This window comes from Propithecus coquereli, unplaced genomic scaffold (genome assembly GCF_000956105.1).
Source record: "Propithecus coquereli isolate 6110/MARCELLA unplaced genomic scaffold, Pcoq_1.0 Scaffold27, whole genome shotgun sequence".
Lineage (NCBI taxonomy): Eukaryota > Metazoa > Chordata > Mammalia > Primates > Indriidae > Propithecus > Propithecus coquereli.
In genome coordinates, this window is record NW_012148285.1 from 14,818,644 (window position 1) to 14,832,320 (window position 13,677).

The 13,677-nt window shown below is 43.3% G+C and overlaps 2 protein-coding genes across 2 annotated transcripts in view; one reads left to right on the forward strand and one right to left on the reverse strand.

The window, feature by feature from the left end:
* The window catches only part of NDE1 (nudE neurodevelopment protein 1), a 32,737-nt gene extending 31,001 nt beyond the window's left edge, over positions 1–1,736 (reverse strand). Inside the window, exon 1 of the mRNA XM_012647560.1 lies at positions 1,645–1,736. Coding sequence (XP_012503014.1) covers positions 1,645–1,736 — 92 coding nt within the window. The remainder of the gene's footprint in view (positions 1–1,644) is intronic.
* A 3,408-nt stretch (positions 1,737–5,144) lies between these two features.
* KIAA0430 (KIAA0430 ortholog) overlaps positions 5,145–13,677 on the forward strand; it is a 42,013-nt gene continuing 33,480 nt past the window's right edge. The window contains exons 1-4 of the mRNA XM_012647721.1: positions 5,145–5,291; positions 9,744–9,942; positions 12,059–12,745; positions 13,485–13,659. Of these exons, the coding sequence (XP_012503175.1) occupies positions 9,802–9,942; positions 12,059–12,745; positions 13,485–13,659 (1,003 nt within the window). The 5' untranslated portion in view covers positions 5,145–5,291; positions 9,744–9,801. The remainder of the gene's footprint in view (positions 5,292–9,743; positions 9,943–12,058; positions 12,746–13,484; positions 13,660–13,677) is intronic.

Here is a 13,677-nt window from a genome sequence, read left to right on the forward strand (position 1 = left end):
TTTTACAGTAAGCATAAGTTGTTTTCAAATTTTAAAAAGCTTAAACTTGGACAAAAAATAAAATAGCTATTGTTTCAGAATAACTTTATTCTACTGAACCTAGATGCCAGGGAAAGAGTTTTTCCTACCATGGTTTCCCTCTCCCTCCTCCATCCCTTTTCAAACATTTCTTGAACACCTACTAAGTGCTAGGCACTGTTGGGAGAAGCAGACCAAAAAAGCACCTACACCCATCGTACCAGCTGCAGGCACAAACTTTCTGCACACAGGCACGCTCACATTAGGAAATTATCTTTCGTAGAAATGTAGTGTAACCTCTCTGAGTTCACACATTTCAAGGCAAAAGAACACACTTTGGAAACAAAAATAACACCCTAACCGAATAAGCCAAGAAACTATTATCCAAAATGGGATAAAATATACGAATCAGAGGCCCCTGAAACTTCAGGGGCATAGATAACCTGCCTCTAATCCTACACAAAAGACACAATAAGAGAAAAAGCCTTAAGTTTCAGAACTGGTCAAATACCCATGGTGATGGAGGCATAGGTGGTCAGGTAACAACAGGCGCTGGGAGGAGCTGGGATCCAATTACTCTTCAAAGCACCCTACCCATGTCCTAAAATGCCATCTTATCCTACAATACACTGAAAACAAAACTAGCACAGAAATGACAAACCTCAGCCCAGCACGCGCAGAAAAGCCTTTTCTTTAGAAAGGAAGTTAAAAGCGGCCTCGGGCTAAAAGTAGAAAGAAAGAGGCACAACCTGGTACCAACCCCGGACAAAGAAATCAGGGAAGCTCAGGCCCCCAGGAGGCAGAGAACTTGAGATGACTCGGAGAAGATAAAGTGGCTTCCCAAAAAAGCGGGGTCAAGATGATGGCGGTATTTCCCATGACCTCAGAGAGGCAGGTGAGCTCAGCCAACATTCAAGCTGTAGAATAAGCGTTTTCATCCTTTATCCAGTCCTTCCCCCAAAATGCTGTCAGGAGAAATCTGACCCGTCCTGCAGCAGAGATGTGAGAAAAGCGGCGAGGAGACAGCTCCAAACACGTTCGCGAAGGGAGGGAGAGGTTTTTGGAAAGCGGCCCGCGGGGTGGGGAAGTGGGCGTGCAGGCGGGGGCAGCGCTGGAGGCGAAGGAATGAGGGCGACGAGGGGGCGACGAGGGGAGGAGGTGCAGGGGAAAGAGGGGTGGCGGGATGGAAGAGCAGAAAAGAGAGCGAGGGAAGAAACGAGGGGCGTTAGGGGAGGGAGGGAATGAGGAGGAGGAAGAGGACGGAGCCCGGCTGCGGGGTTTGGGGACGAGAAGGCAGAACGCCCGAGGACGTCCAGCAGGGCGGAGGGGCGGCGAGCTGGGAGAGAGGCGAGCGCAGGAAGAGGAACAAAGTTGGCACGGGCGAGAAGCCGGCGCGAGGGACGCAAGGGTGGAAAGGCGCAAAGTTAGAAAGGAGCTCCAGGGAAGCGGGATTTTCGAGTCCAGCGCCGCGAGACTGGCGGAGTTCGGGCGGCCGGGCAGCGACGCGCAAGCCAGGGGCGCTGCAAGGCGGTGGCCCGGGATCCCGTGAGTGAGGGCGGGCGCCGGGGCGAGGCAGAGGAGTCTCCCGGCGGCTGCGACGGTCCCCGGCCCGGCGCAGTCCCGCACTTACCCGGCTCGGGCGGCGAGGACGAGGCGGCGGCGCTGCCCCGGCCGTCCGGCCCCCGCCCGCGCCCCAGCTCGCGGCCGGCAACGCCCATTGGCTGCCGCGCCACGGGACCGCGTCGGCCTCGGCCAATCAGCGCCGAGCAGCGTCGTTTGGAAACTTTTTTCCCAGGCCGGGCGCGGCGCGGCCACGCGGCTGTGGTTCCGGGCTGGGGCTGGCCTGGGAGGTTCCGGCTGCTGGGCGGGGGCCGGCGGGCCGGCCGGCCTTGGAGGTCCTGCAGGGGCTTCCCTGGACATCCAGGAAACGGGCTTGGGTTTAGCGGGCCACGCACTTCAGGAAAATAAAAAATACAATAATTTCAGATGTTAAATGCTATGAATACAGCAAGTTCATGTGGTGGAAAGGAGCTGGGGCGGGGTCACCTCAGATAGAATGGCCAAAGAAAGCCACTCTTAAGGAGGTTACCATGAAGCTGAGCCCCTAGACGATGAGAACCACAGGAAATCACTTTTATTGTACCCATTTTAAAGATGAGAAAACAAAAGTTTAGGAAGTTAAATGCGTTGCTCCAGGTCTTAAAATTAGTAAATAACAAATCAGACTTAAAAGCTGGCTCCTACACCTGCATTCGTCAGCATTAAGCTACAGGTGAAGAGGTCTTAGCTACTCTGAAAGCCTTCCACGCCACTCATAGCCTCCCTGTTATGGTTAGAATAGTCTTTCTCTAATTTTACTTTGTTTCGACTCCTTGCTAATTTCCAAAAAAGCTGAGATACAAAACCCCACCACCTACGTCAACAGGGTTAAGGAAAGTACCAAAATGTCTTTCAGGAAACTTCCATTCTGGTCCCAAGCACTGATAAATCATTTGCATCCTGCTTTACTTGGCCAGATGCTTTCACCCTCAGAATTTTATTTGACCCTCACCACTTTGTCAGGAACAAAAGTTTAGGGAAATGGGTTTGTCATTGGGTAAAACCTTTGAAATGTAAAGAAATTTTGGTGAACTTTAAAATGTTTTCCTTTCTTTTTATTCAATTTGTTTTCCTTGTATCTTTGGGAAGAGCTCGATTTCTCTTCATTAGGTCCTTCCATCATAATTTGTTAATTCAAAACACTAAACCTGACATAGGCAGAAGAGAAATTTCTGGGGAGAAACTCTTGTAGTAGCAGGTTGCTTAGTTAAGCTGAATCAAATGTAAAGCAGCTACTTAAATAGCACAAAAATAAATCTTCACTCTGGTTTCATAAATATGAAGATTACAATTTGGACAAAGAAAAAACTGAAAGTTCCTTATACTCTCTGATAAAGGAGTATTCCCGGCAAGGACATAGGAATAAAATTAACAGAGGCTATAGTACTTAAGAAAATATATCTTCTTAAGAGAAAATTTAAGCACTCTTTCACAAATATCAAATTGTATTTTGATTCATAATTGTCTCCTTCTAAGGGTTGGTGTACTTTGCTCAGGCTAGTTTAGAATAGAAAGCAATAAAATTGCATTTTTTTTTTTTTATGAGACACAGTCTCACTCTGTTGCCCAGGCTAGAGTGCCATAGCGTCAGCCTAGCTCACAGCAACCTCAAACACCTGGGCTCAAATGATCCTCCTGCCTCAACCTCCCAAATAGCTGGGACTACAGGCATGTGCCACCACGCCCGGGCTAATTTTTCTCTATTTTTAGTAGAGATGGGGTCTCTCTCTTGCTCAGGCTGGTCTCAAACTCCTGAGTTCAAGAAATCCCACCTCGGCCTCCCAGAGTGCTAGGATTACAGGTGAGAGCCACCGTGCCCAGCCTAAAATTGCATTTCTTTTAAAAGTATTTGTAATTCAGACTTTTATTAGACTTCCACTTAGTATAACTGGTTCTTTTTTAATCATTGCATTTACCTGTTGAGACAAGCCACAGCTCTGCACTTGAAAGAATGCCAAGCAAAGTTAAACAAAATGTGTCTGCTCTTTTATGTTTTGTGGCTAAAAACTTCTTTAAAACAATTAAAATCCACACTTAGTTTCCTTTTTTTGTATTTTGAGTTAATATGGTTGGTGTTCAGAAATACTCAACTGGAATAAAAAGGAGGAGGGAAAAAGCCCACCTATAAAGAGTAGCATATTTGTTTGGTACTTTGAAAAAAAAATTAGAAACAGCGTTGTTTTTCATCTAATTCCCACTTGAAAAATGCTACCCACACAGACACAATGAAGATTTATTCAGCAATAATAAATACCTAAGCAGGCAGATAATGTATACTTGTCATCTGCCTTCTGGAAAATTAAATACCGGCACAAAGGATTCTTCAGCTACATGTTTGATCTTGCCCTCCACAACACATGTCTACAAGGACGTCTACAGGGATGTGTTAATCCCTGCTTCGTGCAGATTGCCTAATGAAATCAACTCATAGTGGAGGTTTTTTGGGGAAAATGTTCTCGTTTAGCAATTTCTACTGATTCTTTTGCAAAGTTAATTTGTTTCTTGGCAAACTTTAAAAAATATTTTAAGTAGTATTCAGATAGCACATCCTAAACTGTCTAGATTTAGATGACATGTGCTTTGTTTTTCTCCTAATTTGTAACAGAAAACAGCAGCTGGCAGTTTCAGAAATCATTTTGCTTTCTGAGTCGAAAAAAAATTCTTTTTTTTATTTCAGGGAAAAAATTGTGAGGCACTATTTTAAAAAAGCAAAACAAATGGCGTATCTCTAGCCACCTAAAACACAGGGTCATTGGTTTCATAAAAGCTTTTGCAACTGTAAGGTCTCCTTTTTGCTGGCCCAACCTCTCTCTGGAAAACTTGTATTCATTTGTAATGAGCTCTGGCCCAGGGCTTTAAAAAAATAACATTTTCTTACTAAAATCACCAAAGATCTCTTGATTGTTGGTGGCATATCCAGTTTAATCTTTCTTTGCACACACTTTATTTTTGCCAGCTGGGTCTCAACTTTGCGAGAAGCCCAAGGGACCTCGCAGGAAGCCCAGTTGGCAGTTACTTTTTTCTCCACTTGCCACTAGGTTGCACTAGATTAAGGATGCTGTGGAATATGTGCCATTTAATTTTTTTGAAAGTAGGACCATCACATGACGAGAAAAGAGCGAGGGAAAAAAAGCCGAAACGATTGGGTTTTTCATTGAAATTCGTTTAAATCGCCTTCCCTCAAAGAGCTGAACTGCATTAAATCCCGGTTGGCAGGTTTTTCCTCGGGTTCACCTCACAAGCTCCCTCATTGTCCGTTTTGAGGTTCCTTTCGACTCCACAACGTTAAGCCAGGAGGAAGGCCTCTTTAAACTGGGGGTTTTCGCCAAAAAAGCCAGGCTCACCCCCCGGGGAACTCCCTATTTAGGGGTTTATCGGGAGGGGACTGAGCCTGACGAGGCTGCAGGGCCGCGAGGCCCCGCCCCCCCCGGGTTCCCAGCCTGCCCCGCGCGGGGAGGACCCGGCGGCGGGGGCGGGGCGAGGAAGGGGCGGGGCAAGAGCCCAGAAGGGCGTCGGTTTTGCGACAGGGGCGGTGCGGTGCGGAAGCGGAAGTGGAGGGTGCGCTTGGCGGCGGCGGCGGGAGCTGCGGAGTCGGGAATCAAAACAAAGGGCCTGGGGGGCGGGGGGAAAGCGGCAGGGCCGGAATGTGAGCGGAGGTGGAGCGGACGGCTGAGGTGAGTTTGCTGTCAGCGCTGGGACTAGACCCGGAATGGCCCTGCTGCTCCGGGGCCACCGGAGCTGGACGGAGGGGACAGTGCCCCCCCTTCCTCCGCCTATTGCTGGGGTTGGAGGGAGAACAGATTGGTTACTCCAAGGGGAAGAATTGTGACCCGCCAGTCGGGCCCCCACAGAAGAGTTGGCTTGTGTCCTTTTCAGGTCCGTTCACTGCTGTCACTGTTGCGCCGCTGTTCCCCTTTGGGGGTATTTGGCTTCCTGCCCTCACCTGTCTGCTCTCCATGGGGCCCTCCAGGAGTGGGGAGCAACCTTTCCAGGGCAGTGTGCACAATCGTAAGGTTAAGAGAGAAAGAAAGGGGCGGGTGTTTTTGCACCTCCCCTCAGCCCCCGAGCGTTTTGCATTCTCCTTGGTCTTTAGCAGCACCTACGGTGTATCCTCAGGCTTGAGTGACAGTGTTGAGCTGCCTTAGGGCTTCAGCCACTTTGGTTGCTAATTGTAATGCGACCTCATGATGACACCTTTTAGAGTTTCCCGTATAGCTTTCTGGTATTATTGAGAGCTTACCAAGATACAGGTTACATTTGTATGTTTTAGACTTAACAGCATTTTGAGCGGTAAATAGTCTGCTTCTCATACAGGGAAATTGAAACCTAAACGGTCTTCCTAGACATTTGTTGAACACTTTATTCGTTCAAAAATTATTTACTGATATGTGCCAGGCACTGTGCTAAGTGCAGGAGATACAATAGTGAATAACAAAACAGTCCCTGCTGTCATGGAGTTTATTTTTATTTTTTTGAGACAGAGTCTCGCTCTGTTGCCCAGGCTCGAGTGCTGTGGAGTCAGCCTAGCTCACAGCAACCTCGAACTCTCAGGCTCAAGTGATCCTCCTGCCTCAGCCTCCCAAGTATCTTGGGACTACAGGCACGTGCCACCAAGCCCAGCTAATTTTTTTTTTTCTGTTTTTAGTAGAGTGGGTTTTAGTAGAGATGGGTTTCACTCTTGCTCAGGCTGGTCTGGAACTTCTGAGCTCAAGTGATCCTCCCGCCTCAGCCTCCCAGAGTGCTAGGATTACAGACGTGAGCTACCACGCCTGGTGTCATGGAGTTTATATGCTGGTAAGGCAGAAAGATAATAAAATAGTAAGCAAATAAAAAAGATCCTCTTAGATAGAGGAGCTGTGGGGGAGAAAGATAATGGGATGGGATGGTGTGAGGTCGAGGATCAGATTGGGTGCTATGGAAAGGCCATTTGCTAAATATTCTACATGGATTATCTCATATAATCTAAACAACAGCCCGGTGAGGGATTACTGTTATGTTACACCCATTTTAGAGATGCCATCTGAGATTCAGAGAGTTTGTGCGTTGTCCAAAGCTGCACAAATAGGAAGTAGTAGAATTGGGGACTAATACACAGTCTGATGTCAAAGTCTGTACTTTGAACCACTATCTGGATTATTGAAAGATTCCAAGAGATAGTGGCAGAAGGAGACACTCACTGAAATAAAACAGAACCTGCTTTTGCTATTTAAATTGCTTAGTGGCATTCCCAGGAATATTTGGGAAAATTCCACGGTGTGGGTCACTAACAAGTTTCTACTTTTAATTGCTTGTATTGAGTAATATTGTAGGCACCTTGGTGTGGTGGGAAGGGGTGAACAAGTCTCATTTTGCCCCCTTCTGATTGTGTGATCTCAGTCTAGCTACAAAACTTCATCAAGCTTCTGTTTCCCCCTCTGCAAAATGTGACTAATTTTTTCCCGTGTCTCCCTCACTAAATTATTGAGAAAAAAAATTACATTAATGTGTTCCGTTGTCTCAGTTTTTTTCATGTGTCCCTTATACCAACCACAGGCCTGCTACATAGTAGATACTAAGTAAATATTTGCTGAATGTTAAATGAAAATGCTTTGTGAATTATATTATACTATAAATGTCAGCTCACTTTCAGAATTTGGCTTTGAAGAGGTTTGAGAGAGCATGTTAAAATTGTGTACACTATAAATACCACAGACTCATATGATTTAGAGTGGAGCTTGTTGGGGAACATAAGACCTGTATATAATAGGGAAAAACAAGTATCATAACTTACTATTGGGATGTTATTTAATTCTCTCTCTGCATTAACCACTCCCTGATAGTAACCACTCCCAACAGTGTGTAGTAGGTAAATGGTGTGCTTTATTGAGTAATTCCCTCATTCAACAAATATTTACTTTGTAACTACTGTGTAGCAGGCCCTGTGCTTGGCATAAGAGATGCAATGGTGAAAATACTGGGATCCATTTATGGAATTTTTTTGGTCTCAGTAATGCAGTGATGTACAAAGGGGAGCACATTTTACAGAGGAGGAAACAGAAACTTATGAACTTTTGTAGCTCTGACAAAAGGGCCAGATAATAAATAGTTTAGGCTTTGTGGGCTATACAGTCTCTGTTGCAAAGACCACTCTGCAATTGTAGTGCAAAAGTAACCATAGATAGTATTTAAATAAATGGATGTGGCTGTGTCCCAATAAAACTTTATTTATGGACACATAAATTTGAATTTCATATAATATTGTATATCACAAAATGTTATTCTTTTGATTTTTTTTCAAGAATTAAAAAATGGGCAGAGCATGATGCCTCATGCCTGTAATCCCAAGAATTTGAGAGGCTGAGGTGGGAGACTGGCTTGAGCCCAGGAGTTCGAGACCAGCCTGAGCAACATAGTGAGACTGTCTCTACAAGAAATACAAAAATTAGTCGGACGTGATGGCACACACCTGTAGTCCCAACTACTTGGTAGGCTGAGGAAAGAGGATTGCTTGCTTGAGCCCAGGAGTTAAAGGTTGCAGTGAGCTATGATCATGTCACTGCACTCTAGCCTGAGCAACAGAGCAAGAGCCTGTCTCAGGAAAAAAAAAAAGAAAAAATGTACAATACATTCTTAGTTCACAGGCCATTTAAATACAGGCTGTGGGCCAGTTTTGGCTGGTAGGCCATAGTTTACCTCTGCTCTATGTGATCACGTCTCCTGTACCTTAGATATAGTACGCATATAATGAGCTCGCCCCTCTCCCTGCCATGTAGATATTAAAATCTCTTGAAAGGAGCATCTTATCAGACATATAACTAAAAAAGTTTTTCCTATATGCCTAGATGAAGTTTCTGAGAGGTAATGCAAATAATCACTTTAAAATGACCACTGTAGGTAAGATGGGATGTTGTGGCCACGCCTTGGAAATGAAGTTCATTTGTCTTCTCTATCAGCCAACTGCCTCCACACCCAATGGGTGTGAACGATTTGATTTTACTGTACTGTTTAAGAGTTGTAAATGTTGTTGCACTGAAGGAGAGAGAGCACATCTGTGACTTGAGATTTCTCTAATTGTTAGATTTTTGGTGGTATATCAGATTGTACTTTCATTATAAATCAACTAAGAAATTGGTTCAATTTGTTCTGTAGAAGAATCAAATTCAAAGCCCACAGAGGCCACTTAATTCTAACCTTCCGTGCTCAGATCAAAGACACAGTGGGAGAGACTGCTCTTAAATCGATTTTAAAATCTTACATAATTTGTAATGAGGATATGATGGTTGTTCTTTTACAATACTAAGATTAGATGCTCTCAAGATTCTGTTAACTTTTTGACTCTCCTAAGAGTCTTTAGGGAGAGATAGTGGAGAAGAATTAAGAAAAATTATAGAAGTAGTCTACTTAGGGCCCGAGGAGGTTGACTCCAGGCAATGAGGAGGTGAAGTCTCACTCAGGGATATGCAGGTGTCCAAGACTTGGCTACTTCTCTCAAGCATGCCTGTGTATAGAAAAGAAATAGGTCTTTATCCAGAGTTCATTTTTATTTGAAGAGATATGGAACACAAGGAATGGCAGATTATAGATTTTTGTTTGGAGACAGAGTCTCACTTTCATGCCTGGGCTAGAGTGCTGTGGCGTCAGCCTAGCTCACAGCAACCTCAAACTCCTGGGCTCAAGCGATCCTCCTGCCTCAGCCTCCCGGGTAGCTGGCACTACAGGCACGCGCCACCATGCCCAGCTAATTTTTTCTATTTTTAGTTGTTTGGCTAATTTCTTTCTACTTTTAGTAGAGATGGGGTCTCACTGTTGCTCAGGCTGGTCTGGAACTCCTGAGCTCAAGCAATCCTCCTGCCTCGGCCTCCCAGAGTGCTAGGATTACAGGTGTGAGCCACCGCGCCTGGCCAGATTGCAGATTTTTTTTTAAAAGTCAGATTGATAGAATTAGGTTTTATGCATAAACAGAGTCAACTGAGTTTACCAAATTTTGGTAACCTATAATATGCTCTCATATTCTTCTTTTGTTCATTAAGTTTTGAATTGTTGGATCCATTGCACTATAAATATAGTTGCATTCTCACATTTTAATATATTATAAAAGTTGTGCTTATGCAAAAAAATAACATTGAAATCTTACTCGTTCTTAACAGGGTGGAAGTATGAAAGAAAAGAAAGATGAAAGAATGTTGAATCACTTTGTATGGCTGTATGATGGAAGGAAACGGAACTGAGAACTCCTGCAGTAGAATTGGATGGCTTCAACAAGATAATGATGCTGAGCGATGGCTTTGGAAATTCTCTAATTGTTTTTCTCGTCCTGAGCAGACGTTGCCACATAGTCCCCAAACGGTAACTATATGCAAGACTAAGGACATAGCAAATTACTTATGCACATAGGTGAGAGGTCCATTTAGTCTGGGACATGGTCTCTCTTCCTGGAGACTGTGCTAAGTTTTCCTGTATATTCTACTTGTATTGCCCCTTGTAGCACATTATTATGATTCTTGCCCTTGATGAGAGCATAATTTTTTAACTCCTGTATTCCACTCTGAATAACAGTAGATACTTTAAATATTTAATGTTAAAATTTTGGAAAGATTTGTTTCTCATTAAAGTCACAGATTCCAAAGATTAAAAAATTCACATTGTGCAGTAAAATCAGAGGAAACACAAAATAAATTTTATTTTACTGAAGCCTTCTGAGTTTTGAGTCTTATAATCTAGGGAAGACTGACAAGAGCTTATTGATAGCCTTTTATTTATTTTTGTATAAGATTTCTCTTGAGTATTTAAATATATTTCTAACTTCTCATTTATCTTTTCATTGTGATTTTGACATTTTCTGATTCATTTCATGTACTCTTGTTACCACCTTTCTATTTCTTTTTTTCTATTGTACTTGGGATTCAAATGAGACTTTACTATAATTTTATATAAAGATATTAATAACTTTTTAAAAACTAATTCTCTGTCTTCTCTAGGTTTTTACAATATAGTTGTCTTTGTTGTAAGGCATCAAGTAATTTGGGTCTTTTCAGTAATATTTTACTTTAGGGACAGTTGACAGTGAGAGCTGGCATCTCCAGCAGATCCCGGAATGGGACAGTGTATCTAGACCTCAATGGAGTCACACAATTCAGAATTGCACTCTCAACTTTACAGATCCCAAAACTCGATTTTGTCAGTGGTATACAAAGTGGAGTAGGTTCAGGGGCCCAAGTCACGATAACTCTGCCCATAAGAGCCTGATCTGTATAAATCAGAATGCCTGTGTATTGATTTCCACTCCGAACTGCAATTACCAAGAGGGCAGAACACACTACTCATTGGCTGGTCAGCGTATTGCTGTTAACTTCCTTTTAGGAAAAGTCTAACTGAAAATCCAGATTTTTCCCAGGTAAACATGTGCTTGCTCCCAGGTGAGTGTAGAATCACAGCAAAAGGAGTGATGTTGTAGCAGTCTGATGTGCCCTTCTAAACTCTAAAGGATGAGCATGTTTCAGTTGTCTATTAGGGCATCCTCTTCATCTTAATGGTTCTTGCAGTCTGCCCATAAAGGCTATTGATTAGTTAGATCCCCTTTCAGTGGCCAAGTTCTGTGCTAAGTGCTTTTTATGTGCTTTTATCTCATTTTATCCTTCTAATAACTCTAAGAGGTGCATTCTATTGTTCCCAATTTATAGATGAGGAAACTGAAACATAGGTCTTACAACTATTGAGTATCAGATCCAAATCCAGGTCTCTGACACTAATGCTATGCTTATAACCTTTGTAATATACTGGCCTCCTGTGTCTATGTTGGAGTCGTATGCCAAACTATTTGTCTTACATTTTGTACCGAGATACTCTAATTCTTTTCACTGGCTACAATATAATTGTTGCCATTATGGCATTAAGTTGTGATATCCTAGGATTTGTTAAATGTCATCAGCAACATGGGTGGACCCTTTGGGTAGATGGCTGATCTCATCCACGTGTTTGGAATCTTATTCTTCTGCTTACTAAAACCCCTTATGGAGTGACTATGGGAGCTATTAAGTATTTTACTCAAATCACTTTGCTTGTAAGCCATCTTTATTGAATGCTGTTTTTGGCTGTTGTCTTCATACCACCTATTTTGTCTTCAGAAGATCCTGTGAGGCAAGGGGAAGTTACTGAAGCAAAGTCACTGAGGCATAGTGGCTTACTGAAGATGTAAACAGACCCCCACCCCCACCCCCACCCCAGTCTCTTAAGATTCAGGAAGAACATAACCTTAATTTTAGTTTTGTGTTTCAGTGTTTACTTCTGCAGACCTTGCTTAAGAATGCCTCTGGTTTTAGCTAGCTGCAATTCCAGTTTGGTTGTGATTGGTGATGTAAGCAGAATTAAACGCTATTTCTGTTTTTTAAAGCAGTGGGATATGAGTAACCAAAAAATCACTAGCCTCATAAAATTAACTTATGTTCTGATTTTCTTTTCTCAGAAAGAGTACATGGAGAACAAGAAAGTTGCTGTGGAATTAAAGGATATACCATCTCCCCTTCATGCTGGCTCTAAACTTTTTCCAGCAGTCCCACTTCCTGATATTCATTCTCTTCAGCAACCTAAAATACAGCTTTCAACTGTCCCCAAAGTAAGCTGCTGTGCTCATTGCCCTAACGAACCCTCCACTTCGCCAATGCATTTTGGTGGTGGCGGTGGTGGTAGCGGCGGTACTGGTAGCTTGATTCACACGGGCTCACTGTTAGACTCGCAAAGCACCAGGACAATCACGTGTCAGGTAGGATCAGGGTTTGCTTTCCAGTCTGCATCTTCACCCCAGAATGCCTCAGCTAGGAACAATTTGGCAGGCATTGCAAGTGACTTTCCCAGCATGTGTCTAGAGAGTAATCTATCTTCCTGCAAACACCTGCCCTGCTGTGGAAAACTCCATTTTCAATCATGTCATAGTAACGTGCACAAACTGCATCAGTTTCCGACTCTCCAGGGCTGCACCTCCGCTGGCTATTTCCCCTGTTCCGATTTCACAAGTGGGGCTCCAGGGCATTTGGAAGAGCACATTTCACAGTCGGAGCTCACGCCTCACTTGTGCACCAACTCTTTGCACCTTAATGTGGTACCTCCGGTTTGTTTAAAGGGCTCACTTTACTGCGAAGACTGTCTAAACAAGGTTTGTATCTTTTTATTTGTTATGTTGGGTGCAGCTAAGGATTGAGGAATGACTTTTTTTGGAGGTGGATTTATCTTTAAATGCCTTTACTGTGCATGGGATTGAAGAATCTTCCGTGGTGTAGATCTCTCCCCGTCAGCATAACTTCTGCTGGTCCTGAAAGAAGCAAAGGGTAAAATGGGAGACCATTCAAAAAAGTACAGAGTCATTATTTGTGTAGTTTATGCTTTTAGAGCCTCTTGTTGCAATAAATCTATTTCCTGCATGTGAACCTAGTTTGGCAAAGCCTCCACATTCTGTCTTTAAAGGCTACAGCACAATTGATTTCTTATAACTCAGACTCAACTCATACGTGGGCCTTTTCACGTAATTTAGGTAACTGCATGTTGTCTTTTTATAATATGGGGAACTTGAAACTTGGCCAGTCACACTGGTATTCAAGTGAAGACTTTACTCCCCTTTATGTAAAATGTGTGTGAGGTCTTCATTGTAGCAGACACGTGCCCCAGAATGTAAAGGTCTGATCCTGTGAATATCTTTCCTGATCATTTCAAGTCTTCTGGAAATGAGTTTATGAACTCATAGCTAATGGTTCTGGGAAAGATTATTTGAAAATACATTTTATCAGAGGTTAGGTAGAAAGGTGAAACACAATGTGTTTTCGGTTGTTGTACATAACTCTAGGTTCTGAAATGATGTATCTGAAACCTCCTCCTTTTTTAAAAAAATTTTAAAACAGCCGGCAAGAAATAGTATAATTGATGCTGCTAAAGTCTGGCCAAATATACCACCTCCAAATACTCAACCTGCACCTCTTGCTATCCCTCTGTGTAATGGCTGTGGAACCAAAGGAACAGGGAAGGAGACCACGTTGTTATTGGCGACCAGTCTAGGCAAAGCTGCTTCGAAATTTGGTAAATGACAGTATGGCA